The following is a 14,282-nucleotide window of genomic DNA, read 5'->3' as shown; positions in this document are numbered from 1 at the left end:
GTAATCAATACCTATATTTTGCCAAAATAAAAAGAATTATATTAATATGTAATGGACTATTATTTTTATAAATTTATTTATTTATTTTTGTCTGTGTTGGGTCTTTGTTGCGGTGCACGGGCTTCTCATTGCGGTGGCTTCTCTTGTTGTGGAGCACGGGCTCTAGGCATGTGGGCTTCAGTAGTTGTGACACACGGGCTCACTAGTTGAGGCGCACAGGCTTAGCTACTTCACAGCATGTGGGATCTTCCCGGACCAGGGATCGGACCCGTGTTCCCTGCATTGGCAGGTGGATTTTCAACCACTGCACCACCAGGGAAGCCCTACTATTATTTTTAAATGAATATTTTAAACTTTTGTTATTTTTAATACAGTAAATAAACAAAAGCTCTTTGGGGGTCCTCAACACTTCTAAAAAGTGTAAAGCCAGACTTCCCTGGTGGCACAGTGGTTGAGAATCTGCCTGCCAATGCAGGGGACACAGGTTCGATCCCTGGTCGGGGAAGATCCCACATGCCACGGAGCAACTAAGCCCGTGCACCACAACGACTGAGCCTGTGCTCTAGAGCCCGTGAGCCACAACTACCGAGCCCACATGCCACAACTACTGAGCCCATGTGCCTAGAGCCCGTGCTCCCAACAAGAGAAGCCACCGCAATGAGAAGCCCGCGCACTGTGACAAAGAGTAGCCCCCGGGGGCTTCCCTGGTGGCGCAGTGGTTGAGAGTCCGCCTGCCGATGCAGGGGACACGGGTTCGTGCCCCGGTCTGGGAAGATCCCACATGCCGCGGAGCGGCTGGGCCCGTGAGCCATGGCCGTTGGGCCTGCGCGTCCGGAGCCTGTGCTCCGCAACGGGAGAGGCCACAACAGTGAGAAGCCCACATACGAAAAAAAAAAAAAAAAAAAAGAGTAGCCCCCGCTGGCCGCAACTAGAGAAAGCCCGGTAGCAAGGAAGACCCAACACAGCCAAAAATAAATAAATAAATAAAAATTTTTTTTAAAGTGTAAAGCCATCCCTAGAGCAAAAATTTGAGAACCGCTGATCTAGCTCATCCCCCACCCACCCACGGCAACAATTCCAGCCCTGTGACTCTGAGAGAACAGTCATCTCCCAAACTCTTTTTGGAGGTCTCCACGGACAAAAAACTCACTGCGAAGGTGGGCAGGCATTGAAGGAACAGGCAGCCCACGCTTCAGCCAGCTCTGCCTCTCAGGAAGCTCTTCCCCTCACCCCACCACTCCTGCTCTACCGTAACTTCCACTCGTCCTGCCGCCACGGAGCCCAAGGAGCCCCCTCCTCCCATTCGAACAGTCAGAAAGGGAAGGAATAAGCCCCCAGGGTGCGCGCGCCTTGCCCTCAGGCTGAGCGGGGACTCAAATGGGAGGGAGCCTGAGCGAAGGCTAAACCCTGGAGAAGTGGAGAGAGGGTCAGCAAAGGGCAGGGCATGGCAGCTGAGAGAAGGGCTTAAGGGAAGGTGGGAGTGGGAACGCGTGCCAGTGAGTCTAGGCTGGGGGCCCTGGGAGCCCCGGGTTTAGTGCGGACAGGGTAGGCCCACTCGAGGCGCAGAGCCAGGGTCTGGGCCTCCTTTGGAAAGGGGATGCTGAGCGGTCTGCGGGGTAGGCCGCCGTGGCCGGTAAGGGGGTGGGCCTGTTTAGGGGCTAGATTTAACGAGGCGGGTGGGCCCGGCTTAGTTTCGGGGAAGGTGCGTCGGGTTGAAGGGAGTTGCTCCCGCCCGGCTGGTGAGGTAAGTGCCAGTTCGCACCGATACGCCAGGCTCCGGCAGCAGCTCCAGCGCACAGGCTAGGCAGAGGCGTGGGGGCACGGGCAGCAGCCAGCGCGGGTCGTGCCGGTAATGGGCCCTCTCGAAGAGCAGTGCCGCCTCTTCGTCCCTCCCGGGCCCGGGAAGGCCTGCCGCTGGCTCCCTCACAGCCATCTCTCCGCTCGCGTTCTACCACGGCAGCACCTTTTCCCGCGTAGTTCACGCGCAAGCGCACTTGACAGAGCTCGACGCGGGCGCGTGGGGAGAAGGGTAATGCGCCTGCGCGAACCGAATGCCAGTCAGTCTCAGGAGAGCAGCGGCCCCTGTGGGCGGGTGACGCGCCGCAGGAGTCGGAAGAGCGTACCTCTAAGCCCCAAGCTGTTTGCTCTTGGAGCCTGGAGGAATTCGTCTTTACCACGCCGAAGGTTGAAAAGCATTTATAAAGACTCTGTTATTAGCCTGGAAAAAGTAAGAAAAGGAAACAATCTATTTGTGGTATTTAAAAAGTAAACGATCTCAGGGATTCTTATCGAAAAACTATCAGCACTATTATTTTAAATTTACGTGGCACCTTTCAAACAATCGAAGGTGACACCTTTCTTTCAGAGATTCTAAGATGGTCCCCTTAAAATATCGTCTCACAGAGGGCTGCACAGTACTTGCGATTTTGTGAGCGCAGAAGGTATACTGAAGAAAAAATAGTTTGTTGTTAAGTGTATTAACAAAACCCGTCTATCTACAAGGATTTAATTAGCGCCAAAGTGCCCAGCAACCGGTTAGTGTTAAAGGAGATAAGTTCAAGAGATGTTTTCTACATTCAGAAGCAGTGTGACGGAGTAGAAAAAGTGCTTTCCATGGCAAAATAATTAGGAAAACAATGGTTTATTTTTAATGGAGTATTGCGAACTGATTCTTGAGAAAAGTAGATATTAACATGGAAAAATCCTCGTTAAAATGCTAAGTGTACAAAAGATGCAGAATTATATACATAAGTATGTAAAATAAATAAGCAAACATTTATTCAACACCAGTAAATTATATTATAGCAGTAATATATGTTCAGTGAAGAAAATAGAAGAAAAAATAATATTTTGATATATTTTCTTCTAGTCTTTTTCTATACCTTTTTACAACAGCAACATACAAAGGTGTGTAAACTTTTCTCAGAAGAAATATATAATGTACATCTTCCATATAATTAAACATTATTCTATGTTTATTTTTTTAATGTCAACATATTATGTATTCTTTTCGACAAAATTTGGAGCCAGGAACTCTGCTAGGATCTAGAGGATTCAAAAGTGAGCAAGAGACAGTCCCTGTCCTCAAGGAACTAGAACTAGTCAAGGAGAAAGAGAAGCAAATTATTACAATTGGGTACATTTGTATTAGTTATCTATTGCTGCATAACAATCCATGTAATGGATTGAATGGTGACCCTCAAAAAGACATCTCCATGTCTGCTGTGGACTGAATTGTGTCCCCCAGATTCAGATGTTGAAGTCCTAACCCCTAATGTGACTGTATTTGGAGATAGGGCCTTTAAGGGAGTAATTAAGTTTAAATGAAGTCATAAGGGTGACACCCTAATCCAGTAGGATTGGAGGCCTTATAAAAAGAGGAAGAGAGAAAGACCTATCTCTCTCTTTATGTACAGGCATTGAGGAAAGGCCATGTGAGGACATAGTGAAAAGGTGACCATCTCTAAGCCAGGAAGAGAGCTCTCACTAGAAACCAAATTAGCCAAAACCTTGATCTTGAACTTCTAGCCTATAGAACTGTGAGAAAATAAACTTCTGTTGTTTAAGCCACCCATGCTGTATTATTTTGTTATAGCAGCTGGAGCAAACTAACGTAACGTCCAAAATCCCCACAACCTGTAAATTACCTTTTTTCCAAAGGATCTTTACAGTTGTAATTAAGGATCTTGAATTGAAGATATCATCCAGAGTATCCAGTGGGCCCTAAATCCAATGATAACTGTCTTGAGAAGAGACACACAGAGTAAAGGAGGAGCCACTGTAACCACGGAGGCAGAGATTGGAGTGATGGTGCCACAAGCCAACAAATGCCTGCAGCCACCAGAAGCTGGAAGAGACAAGGAACGGATTGCCCTCTAGAGCCTTTGGTAGCAGTGTAGCCCTGCTGACATCTTGATTTCATTCAGACTTCTGGCCTCCAGAACAGAGAGAATAAATTTCAGTTGTTTTAAGCCACCAAGTTTGTGATAATTTGTTACAGTAGTCATAGGAAACTAACACACCCCAATATTTAGCAGCTTAAAACAACAAACATTTATTATCTTATAGTTTCTGTGGATCAGGAATCCAGGCACGGCTTAGCAAGGTGACCCTGGCTCAAAGTCTCTCATGAGGCTGTACTCATCTCAAGGCTCACTAGGGCCAAAGGATCTGCTTCCAAGTTCACTCAAATGATTGGTGGCAGGATTCATTTCCTCAAAGGCTGCCGGACTGAGGGCCTCACTTTCTTGAGAGCTGTTATCCAATGGCCGCCTCAGTTCCTTGCCACGTGTGCCTTTCCATAAGGCAGTGCCCAAAATGCAGGACAGCTTCCCTCAGGGAACAAGCAAGAGAATTGAGAGAAGGTACCCAAGATGGAAGCTACAGCCTTTGTAACCTGTTCTCAGAAGTGACATTCCATCATTTCTGCTGTATCCTATTCATTGGAAGTGAGTCATTGGATCCAATCCACACTCGAGGAGAGGAGAATACACAGGGCATGAATATCACAAGGTAGGGAGCATTGGGAGCCTTCTTAGAGCCTGCCAACCCCAGTATAAGTGCCGTAGTAGTGGTAGGCAACACATAGGAAGAAAAACATCAAAACATTAACTGGGTGATGGGATTATGGATTGTTTTTCCCTTTTTTGAATTTTCTAAACTCTCTTTAATGAGCATATATGGGTTTGACAATGAATTTAAAAATAGGAAAGCTAAATGAAAGGGAAGAAAGGAAGGGAGAAAGGAAAGAAGTGGGGGAGGATAAAGGAGAGAGGAGGAGAAAACCTGAATTGAATTTTGTGAATTAAATTTGAGTTCTGTGAATCTGCTTCAACCTGCTGAAGCTGTCTACAGAAGTATCACAAGACATAATGCCTTTTAGCTAAGAAGTTTCAGGCTTGATTGAAAAAAACAATTAGCTCCAGGATATCCTGGAGGGTGAGGTGAGGGAAAACAACAAGGAATTAGTGTTGCCAGTGCTTGAGAATTGAAGAGGTGGAAATGGTTTTTCCGTGAAATCTGTTCACAGGCAGCAGAATCCCAGCAGGGCAGATACTCAGTGATTAGCTCCCTTCCTTGTGACTGAAAGGACCTGAATAATGGTGTCTGGTGCAGAACACCACCCCTCCCACAAGCAGCTGAGGCTATTTGAGCATCCTACCTCAATCAGAATTAGCTCGGAATAGGACAGGACTGAACTGTGATAGAAACTTCAGTAAACCCTCCTCTGAGGAACTGGAGAGGGGAGGTGTTAGGAGATGGCATTGGGCTGACCCACATTCCCTGAACCTTCAAAACCATACAGTAGAAGTAGCTTCTATCCCACCCACAAAGTATCCCAAACCCCAAAAGGGGGGCGCTCATAAAACGTGTACCAAAGAAATCAGAGCCCCACAGGGCCCAAATAACCAATTTTATTAGAGGTTATTTTATCATCCCCTTTGGGAGTGAGTAGACCACTCTCCTGCCTTCTCTGACGTGTTTTGAGGATTCTGGACCCACTGCCTACTTCCTAAAGCCATGCTGGAGCAGGAAACCCCTCAAATGCTTCATAAGACCAAACTTTTGGGGGGGCTGGTGGATTCCTTGGGGCCCCATGTGGGTTCTCAATTTCCTCAAGTTCTTCTGTTTTGGGAAAAGCAACCCCAGCACCGCAGTGACATGGTGGCTGAAGGTCCCTCTTCAAAGAAGTGTGGTCTCTGATGCTGTCCTCCTTTGCATGTGGGTCACCCACTTTGGGAAGAAGGATGGGATCAGGATCCCTCACACTCAGGTTGGGGGCTAAGTGCTGGGGCTTGGCCAAGTGTGGGGACCAGGAAATCCTGTTCAAAAAGCTCATGCTCAGCCTTGCTGCAGCAGAGTGCAGACTCCTTTTGGAGCTGAAGGTGTCTGTGGAACAGGAGGAAGGCTGCTGTCCAGCCCCTCTGCCTTCCTCCGGCTCCAGGCTTCTTCTTCTCCTGTGTGTGGGCTGCCGACATTCGAATCTGGGGGGCTCCTGAGGTGCGTGCTCCTTCCTCCAGTGGTCTGCCCAGAGTATGAGATCCTTGCTCTGCCAGAAGCCCTCTCTGCCATCTGGGAGACCCCTGGCCTGACCATTTTCCTGCCCCCGCTGTTCTCACTGGAGGGTTCTTGGACCCTTTCTTGGCCACACCAGCTACTAGATTCTGCCGCAGGCCTGGGGTTCCTGGGAGCAGTGAGCTTGGCCCTAGGAGGAGCCTCTTTCTGGACATCCTGTCGTTCTCTGAGGCCCCCTGGTGGTCTGACTCTCTTAGGCTTTTCAGGATGGATAGAAATGCCCATTGGCTCTGTCCGGTGTGGTCTACGCTTCTCCGGAGCTCTGGCCTGTGTAGGAGGTTTTGAGCTTTTCCTTTCTCGGGGCCGAACGCTCTGGGACCTCTCTGGGGACTTAAGGCCTGGCCTGGGGCCCTGGGCCCCACAATGCCTTTCCTGCTGCCCCTGCAGCTCACAGGCCTTGTGTAACCGAGGGAGCCTCACGCCCTCAAGGAGCAGTGGGCATGGTGCTAAGAAGTTAAAGCGCAAGTAGGATTCTAGGATCTGCTGGGGGAGGCCCCACTTCAGGTGTGCAATCTTCCGCTGCATAAGGGACTCCAGGAGCAGTAGCTGGCTCTTCTTGAGGACTGGCCACTTCGGCAGGATGGTGAGGGCTGTGGGAAAATCCACCAGAGCTGTGGCAGCTTGGGGGGCTTGGCCACATGAGACAGAGGGGCAGGCAGAGGGCAGGCCCAGGGGAGCAGCCAAAGACTGTGGGTTCCGGAGCTGTCGAGTCAGGCCAGAGGTCTTCCCTGGAACCACTCCTTTGTCCCTTGGTCGGCTTTTCTGGAATTTAGGTTGGGCCTGCCAGGAGGCTGGAATGACACTGTGCTTCCTGGCAGTGGCCATGCTCTGGCTGGCCAAATGCTCTCCCTCCCCACTGGCAAGCAGGAAGAGTTCATTCTGGTGGGGGAGAGGCTTCATCTCAGGACAGGGAGCAGAGGCCGCAGCCTGTTCCTGGTCCATGGCCCCATATCCAGAGCCAGTGAGGGCTGGGGGCCCCTCACCCCCAGAACAGTCAACTCGGAGATTGCCTTTAGCAGCATCCTTTCCTCTGACTTGGCCCTTGTTTCTTCCCCTTAGTACTCGAAGCCTTCCGGCATCCTCAGCTCTGCACTTTCTCTGGCTCCCTACATCCAGGATTTCTGCAGCGTCCTCATCTTCACCCTTATTCTGGCTTCCTTGCCCTTGTATCTGGATCTCTCCATCGATTTCACTTCTTAACTCTCCCTTATAATACCCCCAGGAGCCTGGGTCTCTTTATCATCATCACCTGTGGTCCCTCTCAGGTTTCTCTTCTCTTGGATTTGAAATTCTGCACCATTCTCATCTCCAATCTGTTCCTGGTTCTTCCACTCTGATGTACAGACATTTCCATTAATCTTACTTTTTAACAGTCTTTGCTTCCCTCCCCTAAGTCTCTGGATCTTTCTACCATCCTCGCTTCCAAACTCTCTCTGGCTTTTCTTCTCCAGTGTTGGATTTTCTGCATCATTCATTCCTCTAGTCTGCTCACAGTTCCTTCTCCCTGGTGAGTGGCTCTCTCCAATTTCACCACCTAACTGTCCCTCATTCTGTCTCTCAGGTCTCTCGGTCTCTGTACCATCCTCACCTCCAGCTTCTCTCTGGGGTCTCTTCTCTGGTGCCTGAATTTCTGTTTCATTCTCACCTCCCATCTGCTCCTGGTTCTTCTCATCTGACAAATGAGTCTTTCCATCAGTGTCACCTCTTAACTGACTCTGGTTTTCTTCCCCAGGTGCCCAGGTCTCTGTACCATTCTCAGCTCCAGCCTCTCTCTGTTTTCTCTTCTCTGGAGCTGGAATTTCTGCACCATTCTCACCTCCCATCTGCTCCTCTTTCTTCCATTCTGCTGAATGAGTTTCTACATCAATTTTACTTGCTAATTCTCCCCAATTCTCTGCCTCAGGTGCCTGGGTATTTGCACCATCCTTGCCTCTAATGTGTTCCTGATTTTTCCACTTTGGTATGTGAATCCTTCCATTAATTTCACTGTTTAACTGATGCTGGTTTTCTTCCCCAAGTTCCTGAGTCTCTTTACCATGTTCACCTTTAATGCCTCTCAGGTTTCTCTTCCCTGTTGCCTGGATGTCTGTACTATTCTCATCAACAAACTGCTCCTGGTTCCTCCTTCCTGGTAGATGGGTCTCTACATGAGTTACACCTCTTAATTGTCTCTGGTTCTCTGCCTCAGGTGCCAGGATATTTGCACCATCTTCATCTCCGTTCTTTCTCTGGTCTCTCTTCTCCAGTGCCTGAATTTCTGCTCTATGTTCACCTCCAATCTGGTCCTGATTCCCCCAACCTGGTATCTTGAATTCTCTGCCAATTTCACTTGCTACTGGTTTCTGGTCTCCCCAAAATTGTGCCTGGATCACCACCCAATCCTCCTCTCTTATCTCCCTGAGATTCTTCCTTCTAGATATCTGGCTTTCCCCAGAATTCTCACCTCTTTCCAGGCCTTGATTTCCCCACCCCACTTGAAGTTCATGTCTTAGTTGTTTCTGGATCTCTACCCTAAATACTTGGACCTTCCCAGCTTTCTCACTTCTGTTTTGATCCTGCATCTCCCACCCTGGTATCTGGATCTCTGTAACATTCTCACTTTGAACGCATTCCTGTTTTCCCCACCCCAGGGCTTGGGTCTCTAGGCCATCCTCTTTTTTCACTTCCCCCAAGTTCTCCCTCCCAGATATCTGGATTTGCACAGCATTCTCACCTCCAACCTGGCCCTTTCTTCTCCTCTCTTCTGCCTGAATTTCTATACTAGTATCACCTTTAATCTGGTATTGTTTTCCCCACCCTGGCAGCTGGGTCTCCCCACCATTCTCAGTTCCAGTCTGGCCCCACTTCCTCAACCCTTGGGCCTGGGTCTCTCCTTCATCCTCTCCTCTGGCTTCTTTCTTATTCTTCTCAAAAGACTGGATCTCTATAGCATCCTTATTCCTACTCCTATCCTGGGTCTCCCACATTGGCGTTTGGGTCTCTGCATCAATTTTACATCTTAACTGTTCCTGTTTCTCTCCTCTTCGTGCCTGGGTTTCAGGAAGATTCTCACCTCCAGCATCCCTCTGATTTCTCTTCCATAGTTTCTGACTTTCAGCTCTATTCTCAACTCTCACCTGGTCTTGATTCTCCCACCATGGTGTCAAGATCTCTCCAACAGCTTTACTTATTACTAGTCTCTGTCTTCCCCACTCCAGGACCTTAGACTCTGCCTTGTCCTCCATCCCAAAGTTTATTGGGAGTTGCCTTCCAGATGCCTGAATTTCCCAAGCATCCTCTCCTCTGCTCTCTCTCTGGTTCACCCACCCTGGAGCCTGGGTCTCTCTACTATCCTCTCTGCCTAGTGTCTGGTTTTCCCTCCCTGGTGCCCAGGCCTCTCGTGGGCAGCGCCAGGACTTCCAGATGGGCATTCCCACTTGTTGGTTGGAAGGAATAGGTAGGAACTCTCTGGAACAGAACCTCTGGGCTGATGGGAGGTTTGGGAGAGAGGCCATGGAGGTGGGGTGGCATCTCATGCCGACAATATGCTCCAGTGGTACCAGTTCTTCTGGGGAGTTGACCAACAGCTGCTCCATCCTTTGGCACATGTCCAGGGCAGGGGGCAGTGGCTTGCAAATCAGGTGAGTCTGGTCATCACTACGACACCAGGGTACCTGCCACGCTTCCCAAGAACTGTCCTGAGGTAGCATACAGGTGCTTGAAAAGGAGGTGGTGCAAAAGATGTGTTCCAAAGGTGTGTAGGCATCCCAAGGTAAACCTTGACCTGGGTGCTGACAAGAAAGCAGATATTGGGTCCGTGAATCCTGGTGGCTCCTCCAGTATTCCCCTCTCTTATTTTGGGCCCATTGTTGGGCATCCAGGCCCCTGAACTTGCCAAGACTGAAGAAGAATTCAGGGGTCAGCCCAAAACAAGTGTCACGTCTCATGGAGGGCACTGCCCACTTCTGCGGTGGCACCTGTAGGTAAGAACAGAGAAGCAAAATCTTTGCATTCACATTATCTCATCTAATCCTCAGATCAGGATTGTAATCCCCATTATCCAGATGAGGACGCTGGGGCTCAGGAATGGGGAGTCAGTTCTCTTAGGGAAAACAGTATTCATTCATTCAAGAAAGATAGGGCTTCCCTGGTGGCGCAGTGGTTGAGAGTCCGCCTGCCGATGCAGGGGACACGGGTTCATGCCCCTGTCCGGGAGGATCCCACGTGTTGCGGAGCGGCTGGGCCCGTGAGCCATGGCCGCTGAGCCTGCACGTCTGGAGCCTGTGCTCCGCAACGGGAGGGGCCACAACAGTGAGAGGCCCGCGTACCGCAAAAAAAAAAAAAAAAAAAAAATGAAAGAAAGATAAAGAGTTTACTCCAGGCCAGGCACTGTTCTAGGTGCTGGCGGTACCAGCGTGAACAAGACAGACAAAGTCTTTGCTGGGAGCTGTCTTTAGACATGAAAGACACAATAACTAAGTATACAACATAATGTTAGGTGTTGAAAAGTGTTTTGTTGTTTGTTTGTTTGTTTGTTTTTTGGCCACGCTGCATGGCATGCGGGATCTTAGTTCCCTGACCAGGGATCAGACCCATGCCCCCTGCAGTGGAAGCGTGGAGTCTTAACCACTGGACTGCCAGGGAAGTCCCCTTGAAAAGTGTTCTAATGGAAATAAAAGCAGAGTGGGAATGGGGTTAGCTCCTTTAGACATATTGGTCAGAGAAGGCCTCTCAGAGGAGGTGACATTTGAATGGAGACCTGAATGAAGCAAGGGACAAACCAAGTGACATCTGAGGAAAGAGCATTGTAGGCAGAGGAGACATTAGTGCAAAGGCCCTGAGGATGGAACTGGGTCATTTGTATAAGAACAGCTAGGAGGCCTGTGTGGCCAGAATGGAATGAGTGAGTGATGAGGAGAGTGCTAGGAGATGAAGCCCGAGAGGAATGCAGGGCAGATTATTCTGAGCCTTGGAGTTGTGGTTAGGAGTTGGATTTTATTCTGAGTTTGACTGGAAGTGTATCCATCAGAGCCATTGCAGAGTCTTGAGTGGCAAAGTCCTGTGATCTGTTTTTTTTTTTAAAGTTTGTTCTTGCTCATGAGCATAATGTTAGGCTTAAGCCAGGTGCAAAAAAATACTTACTGCATGATTTCATACAGACAAACTAGTCTATGCTATTAGAAATCAGCACAGTTGTGTCTGCAAGCTTCTGGGCTGCTGGTAGTGTTCTGTTTCTTTTTTTTTAACTTTTTCTTATTTATTTTTTAAATTTTTTATTTATTTATTTTTGGCTGTGTTGGGTCTTTGTTGCTGTGCGCAAACTTTCTCTAGTTGTGGCGAGCGGGGGCTACTCTTCATTGCAGTGGCTTCTCTTGTTGTGGAGCAGAGGATATAGGTGCACAGGCTTCAGTAGTTGTGGCACGTGAGCTCAGTAGTTGTGGCTCGCGGGTTTTCGAGCACAGGCTATGTAGTTGTGGCGCACGGGCTTCGTTGCCCCGCGGCATGTGGGATCTTCCTGGACCAGGGCTCAAACCCGTGTCCCCTGCCTTGGCAGGCAGATTCTTAACCATTGCGCCACCAGGGAAGTCCAGTGGTCTGTTTCTTAATCAAGTGCTGCACCTGGATGTGTTCAGTTTGCAAAAACTCATTGATCTATACACTTATAATCTGTGTATGTATATTCCCTTGGATTAACATTTTTTAATATAAATTTATTTATTTATTTATTTTTGGCTGCATTGGGTCTTCGTTGCTGCACGCAGGCTTTCTCTAGTTGCATCGAGTGGGGGCTACTCTTTGTTGCAGTGCGTGGGCTTCTCATTGTTGTGGCTTCTCTTGTTGTGGAGCACGGGCTCTAGGTGCACAGGCTTCAGTGGTTGCAGCACGCAGGCTCAGTAGTTGTGGCTCGCGGGCTCTAGAGTGCAGGCTCAGTAGTTGTGGTGCATAGGTTTAGTTGCTCCACGGCATGTGGGATCTTCCCAGACCAGGGCTCAAACCCATGTCCCCTGCATTGGCAGGCGGATTCTTAACCACTGCGCCACCAGGGAAGTCTGGATTAACATTTTTAAAAAGAGAAAGAAGTTCATTCTGTTGGCTGCGTGGAGCACTGACGATGGTTGGGTGAGAGAGAAAGCAGGAACCAGGCCGAAGGCAGTACCTACAGTCCAGGTGAGCCCTGAGGATGGCTTTGCCCAGGAGGGTGAAGTGAAGTTTTAAGAAGTGATCAGGGGGCTTCCCTGGTGGCGCAGTGGTTGAGAGTCTGCCTGCTAATGCAGGGGACACGGGTTCGAGCCCTGGTCTGGGAGGATCCCACATGCCACGGAGCGGCTGGGCCCGTGGGCCACAACTACTGAGCCTGCGTGTCTGGAGCCTGTGCTCCGCAAGAGGGGCCACCATAGTGAGAGGCCTGCACACCGCAATGAAGAGTGGCCCCCGCTTGCCGCAACTAGAGAAAGCCCTCGCACAGACCCAACACGGCAAAAATTAAATTAATTAATTAATAAACTCCTACCCCCAACATCTAAAAAAAAAAAAAAAAGAAGTGATCAGGGCTTCCCTGGTGGCGCAGTGGTTGAGCATCCGCCTGCCGATGCAGGGGACACGGGTTCATGCCCTGGTCCGGGAAGATCCCACATGCCATGGAGCGGCTAGGTCCTTGAGCCATGGCCGCTGAGCCTGCGCGTCCGGAGCCTGTGCTCCGCAACGGGAGAGGCCACAACAGTGAGAGGCCCGCGTACCGAAAAAAAAAAAAAAAAAAAAAAAAGAAGTGATCAGATTCAAGATATGGGTTGCAAGTAGAGCCCATAGGACTTGCAGGTGGATTGATCCTGAGGAGTGAGGGAGAGAGAAGTCCAGGGTGACCGCTGGGTTTGGGGCAAGATAATACTCTTCCTGACCAGTCTGAGTTCATCTCTGATACACATAGAACAGGGTCCTTGTAACAAATGACTGAGACAATCATGGTGTTGAAGGAAGGAGGTGTGTGAGATCCCCTCACCTTGATGCCCTTCCTCATGCTGGAGTGGGTCCTGGTGACCTGGTGCCAGTAGTGCTGGACCTGCCAGATCAGAAAGAGGCAGAGGACAAGCAGGTTGCCGCAGCATCGAGGGTCCCTGCAGCTGTGATTCTCGGAAAGCAGGCCCCGCACTGGCTCCCACTCAGGGCCCTGGAACGGCCCCACCATGGCACAGGCGCCCAGGAGGGGCAGCAACATGACACAGCTTAGGTCAGGCAGGTGGTGTTCAGGAGTTGTAGGGCAGGACTGGTATGGCTGACCCAGCCACTTCGGGGCGGGGTAGCCCCTGCCTCATAGCACCACCTCACAAAGGCTCCTGATGCTGCAGCGTCAGCTCCAGCTGCTGCACCTGCCACCAGGGCTGGATAACATGCCCTCAGTACTGGTGAGGACAACATCAGGGAACTGCCCAAAAGGAATTAAGAGGAAGAAGAACTTGTTTGAAACATCCTGACCTCTGGAATGGAGAGATTAAGTTCCCCCGTGTATGATGGAGGGATGGAAACTGCAGTCTGCTTGATTTATTTCTTCCTATTCGATACTTTCATCCATTTGTCCATCAGGCTATCCAATATCAAACATTTAATGAACACTGTATTGAATGTGTCTTCTTGTTTAACCACCCACCATATCCTGATTTTTTGTTGGGGGATTACTTTCCCATCTCAAGATCACTGTTTGTAGGAGTATAAATGCTACCCTGGAGACTTTCACCCAAAGGTTATATTCAAAATATTGAATCACAGAGCAGGCAGGGTCATCAGCCAATCAGAATGGGCCATGCCTTAACCCTTTAATACTTGGGTTGTAAGTGGCCCCTGGGGTCCCAGTAGAAGGGCATCACCTATTTACCAACCAGTTGGGAAGTATTTCTCTATTTTAAGAACCCAGGGACTTCCCTGGTGGCGTAGTGGTTAAGAATCTGCCTGCCAGTGCAGGGGACACAGGTTTGAGCCCTGGTCTGGGAAGATCCACATGCCACGGAGCAAATAAGCCTGCATGCCACAACTACTGAGCCCGCATGCCACAACTACTGAAGCCCACGCGCCTAGAGCCCATGCTCCGCAACAAGAGAAACCACCGCAGGGAGCAGCATGCCCACTGCAACAAACAGTAGCCCCCGCTCACCACAACTAGAGAAAGCCCGCGCGCAGCAACAAAGACCCAGTGCAACCAAAAATAAATAAATAAAATAAATAAATTTTAAAAAAAA

General features: G+C 49.5%; 1 protein-coding gene across 1 annotated transcript in view; it reads right to left on the bottom strand.

The window, feature by feature from the left end:
* The window catches only part of MEI1 (meiotic double-stranded break formation protein 1), a gene marked incomplete at both ends in the record, with an annotated part of 68,364 nt that extends 66,431 nt beyond the window's left edge, over positions 1-1,933 (bottom strand). The window contains one exon of the mRNA XM_079714426.1: positions 1,763-1,933. Within this exon, the coding sequence (XP_079570552.1) occupies positions 1,763-1,933 (171 nt within the window). The remainder of the gene's footprint in view (positions 1-1,762) is intronic.
* Positions 1,934-14,282: the final 12,349 nt, after the last annotated feature.

Source organism: Hyperoodon ampullatus (assembly GCF_949752795.1).
Source record: "Hyperoodon ampullatus genome assembly, chromosome: 11".
Classification (NCBI taxonomy): domain Eukaryota; kingdom Metazoa; phylum Chordata; class Mammalia; order Artiodactyla; family Ziphiidae; genus Hyperoodon; species Hyperoodon ampullatus.
The sequence above is the reverse complement of the archived record's forward strand: the minus strand, read 5'-3'. Positions and strand labels throughout refer to the sequence as shown.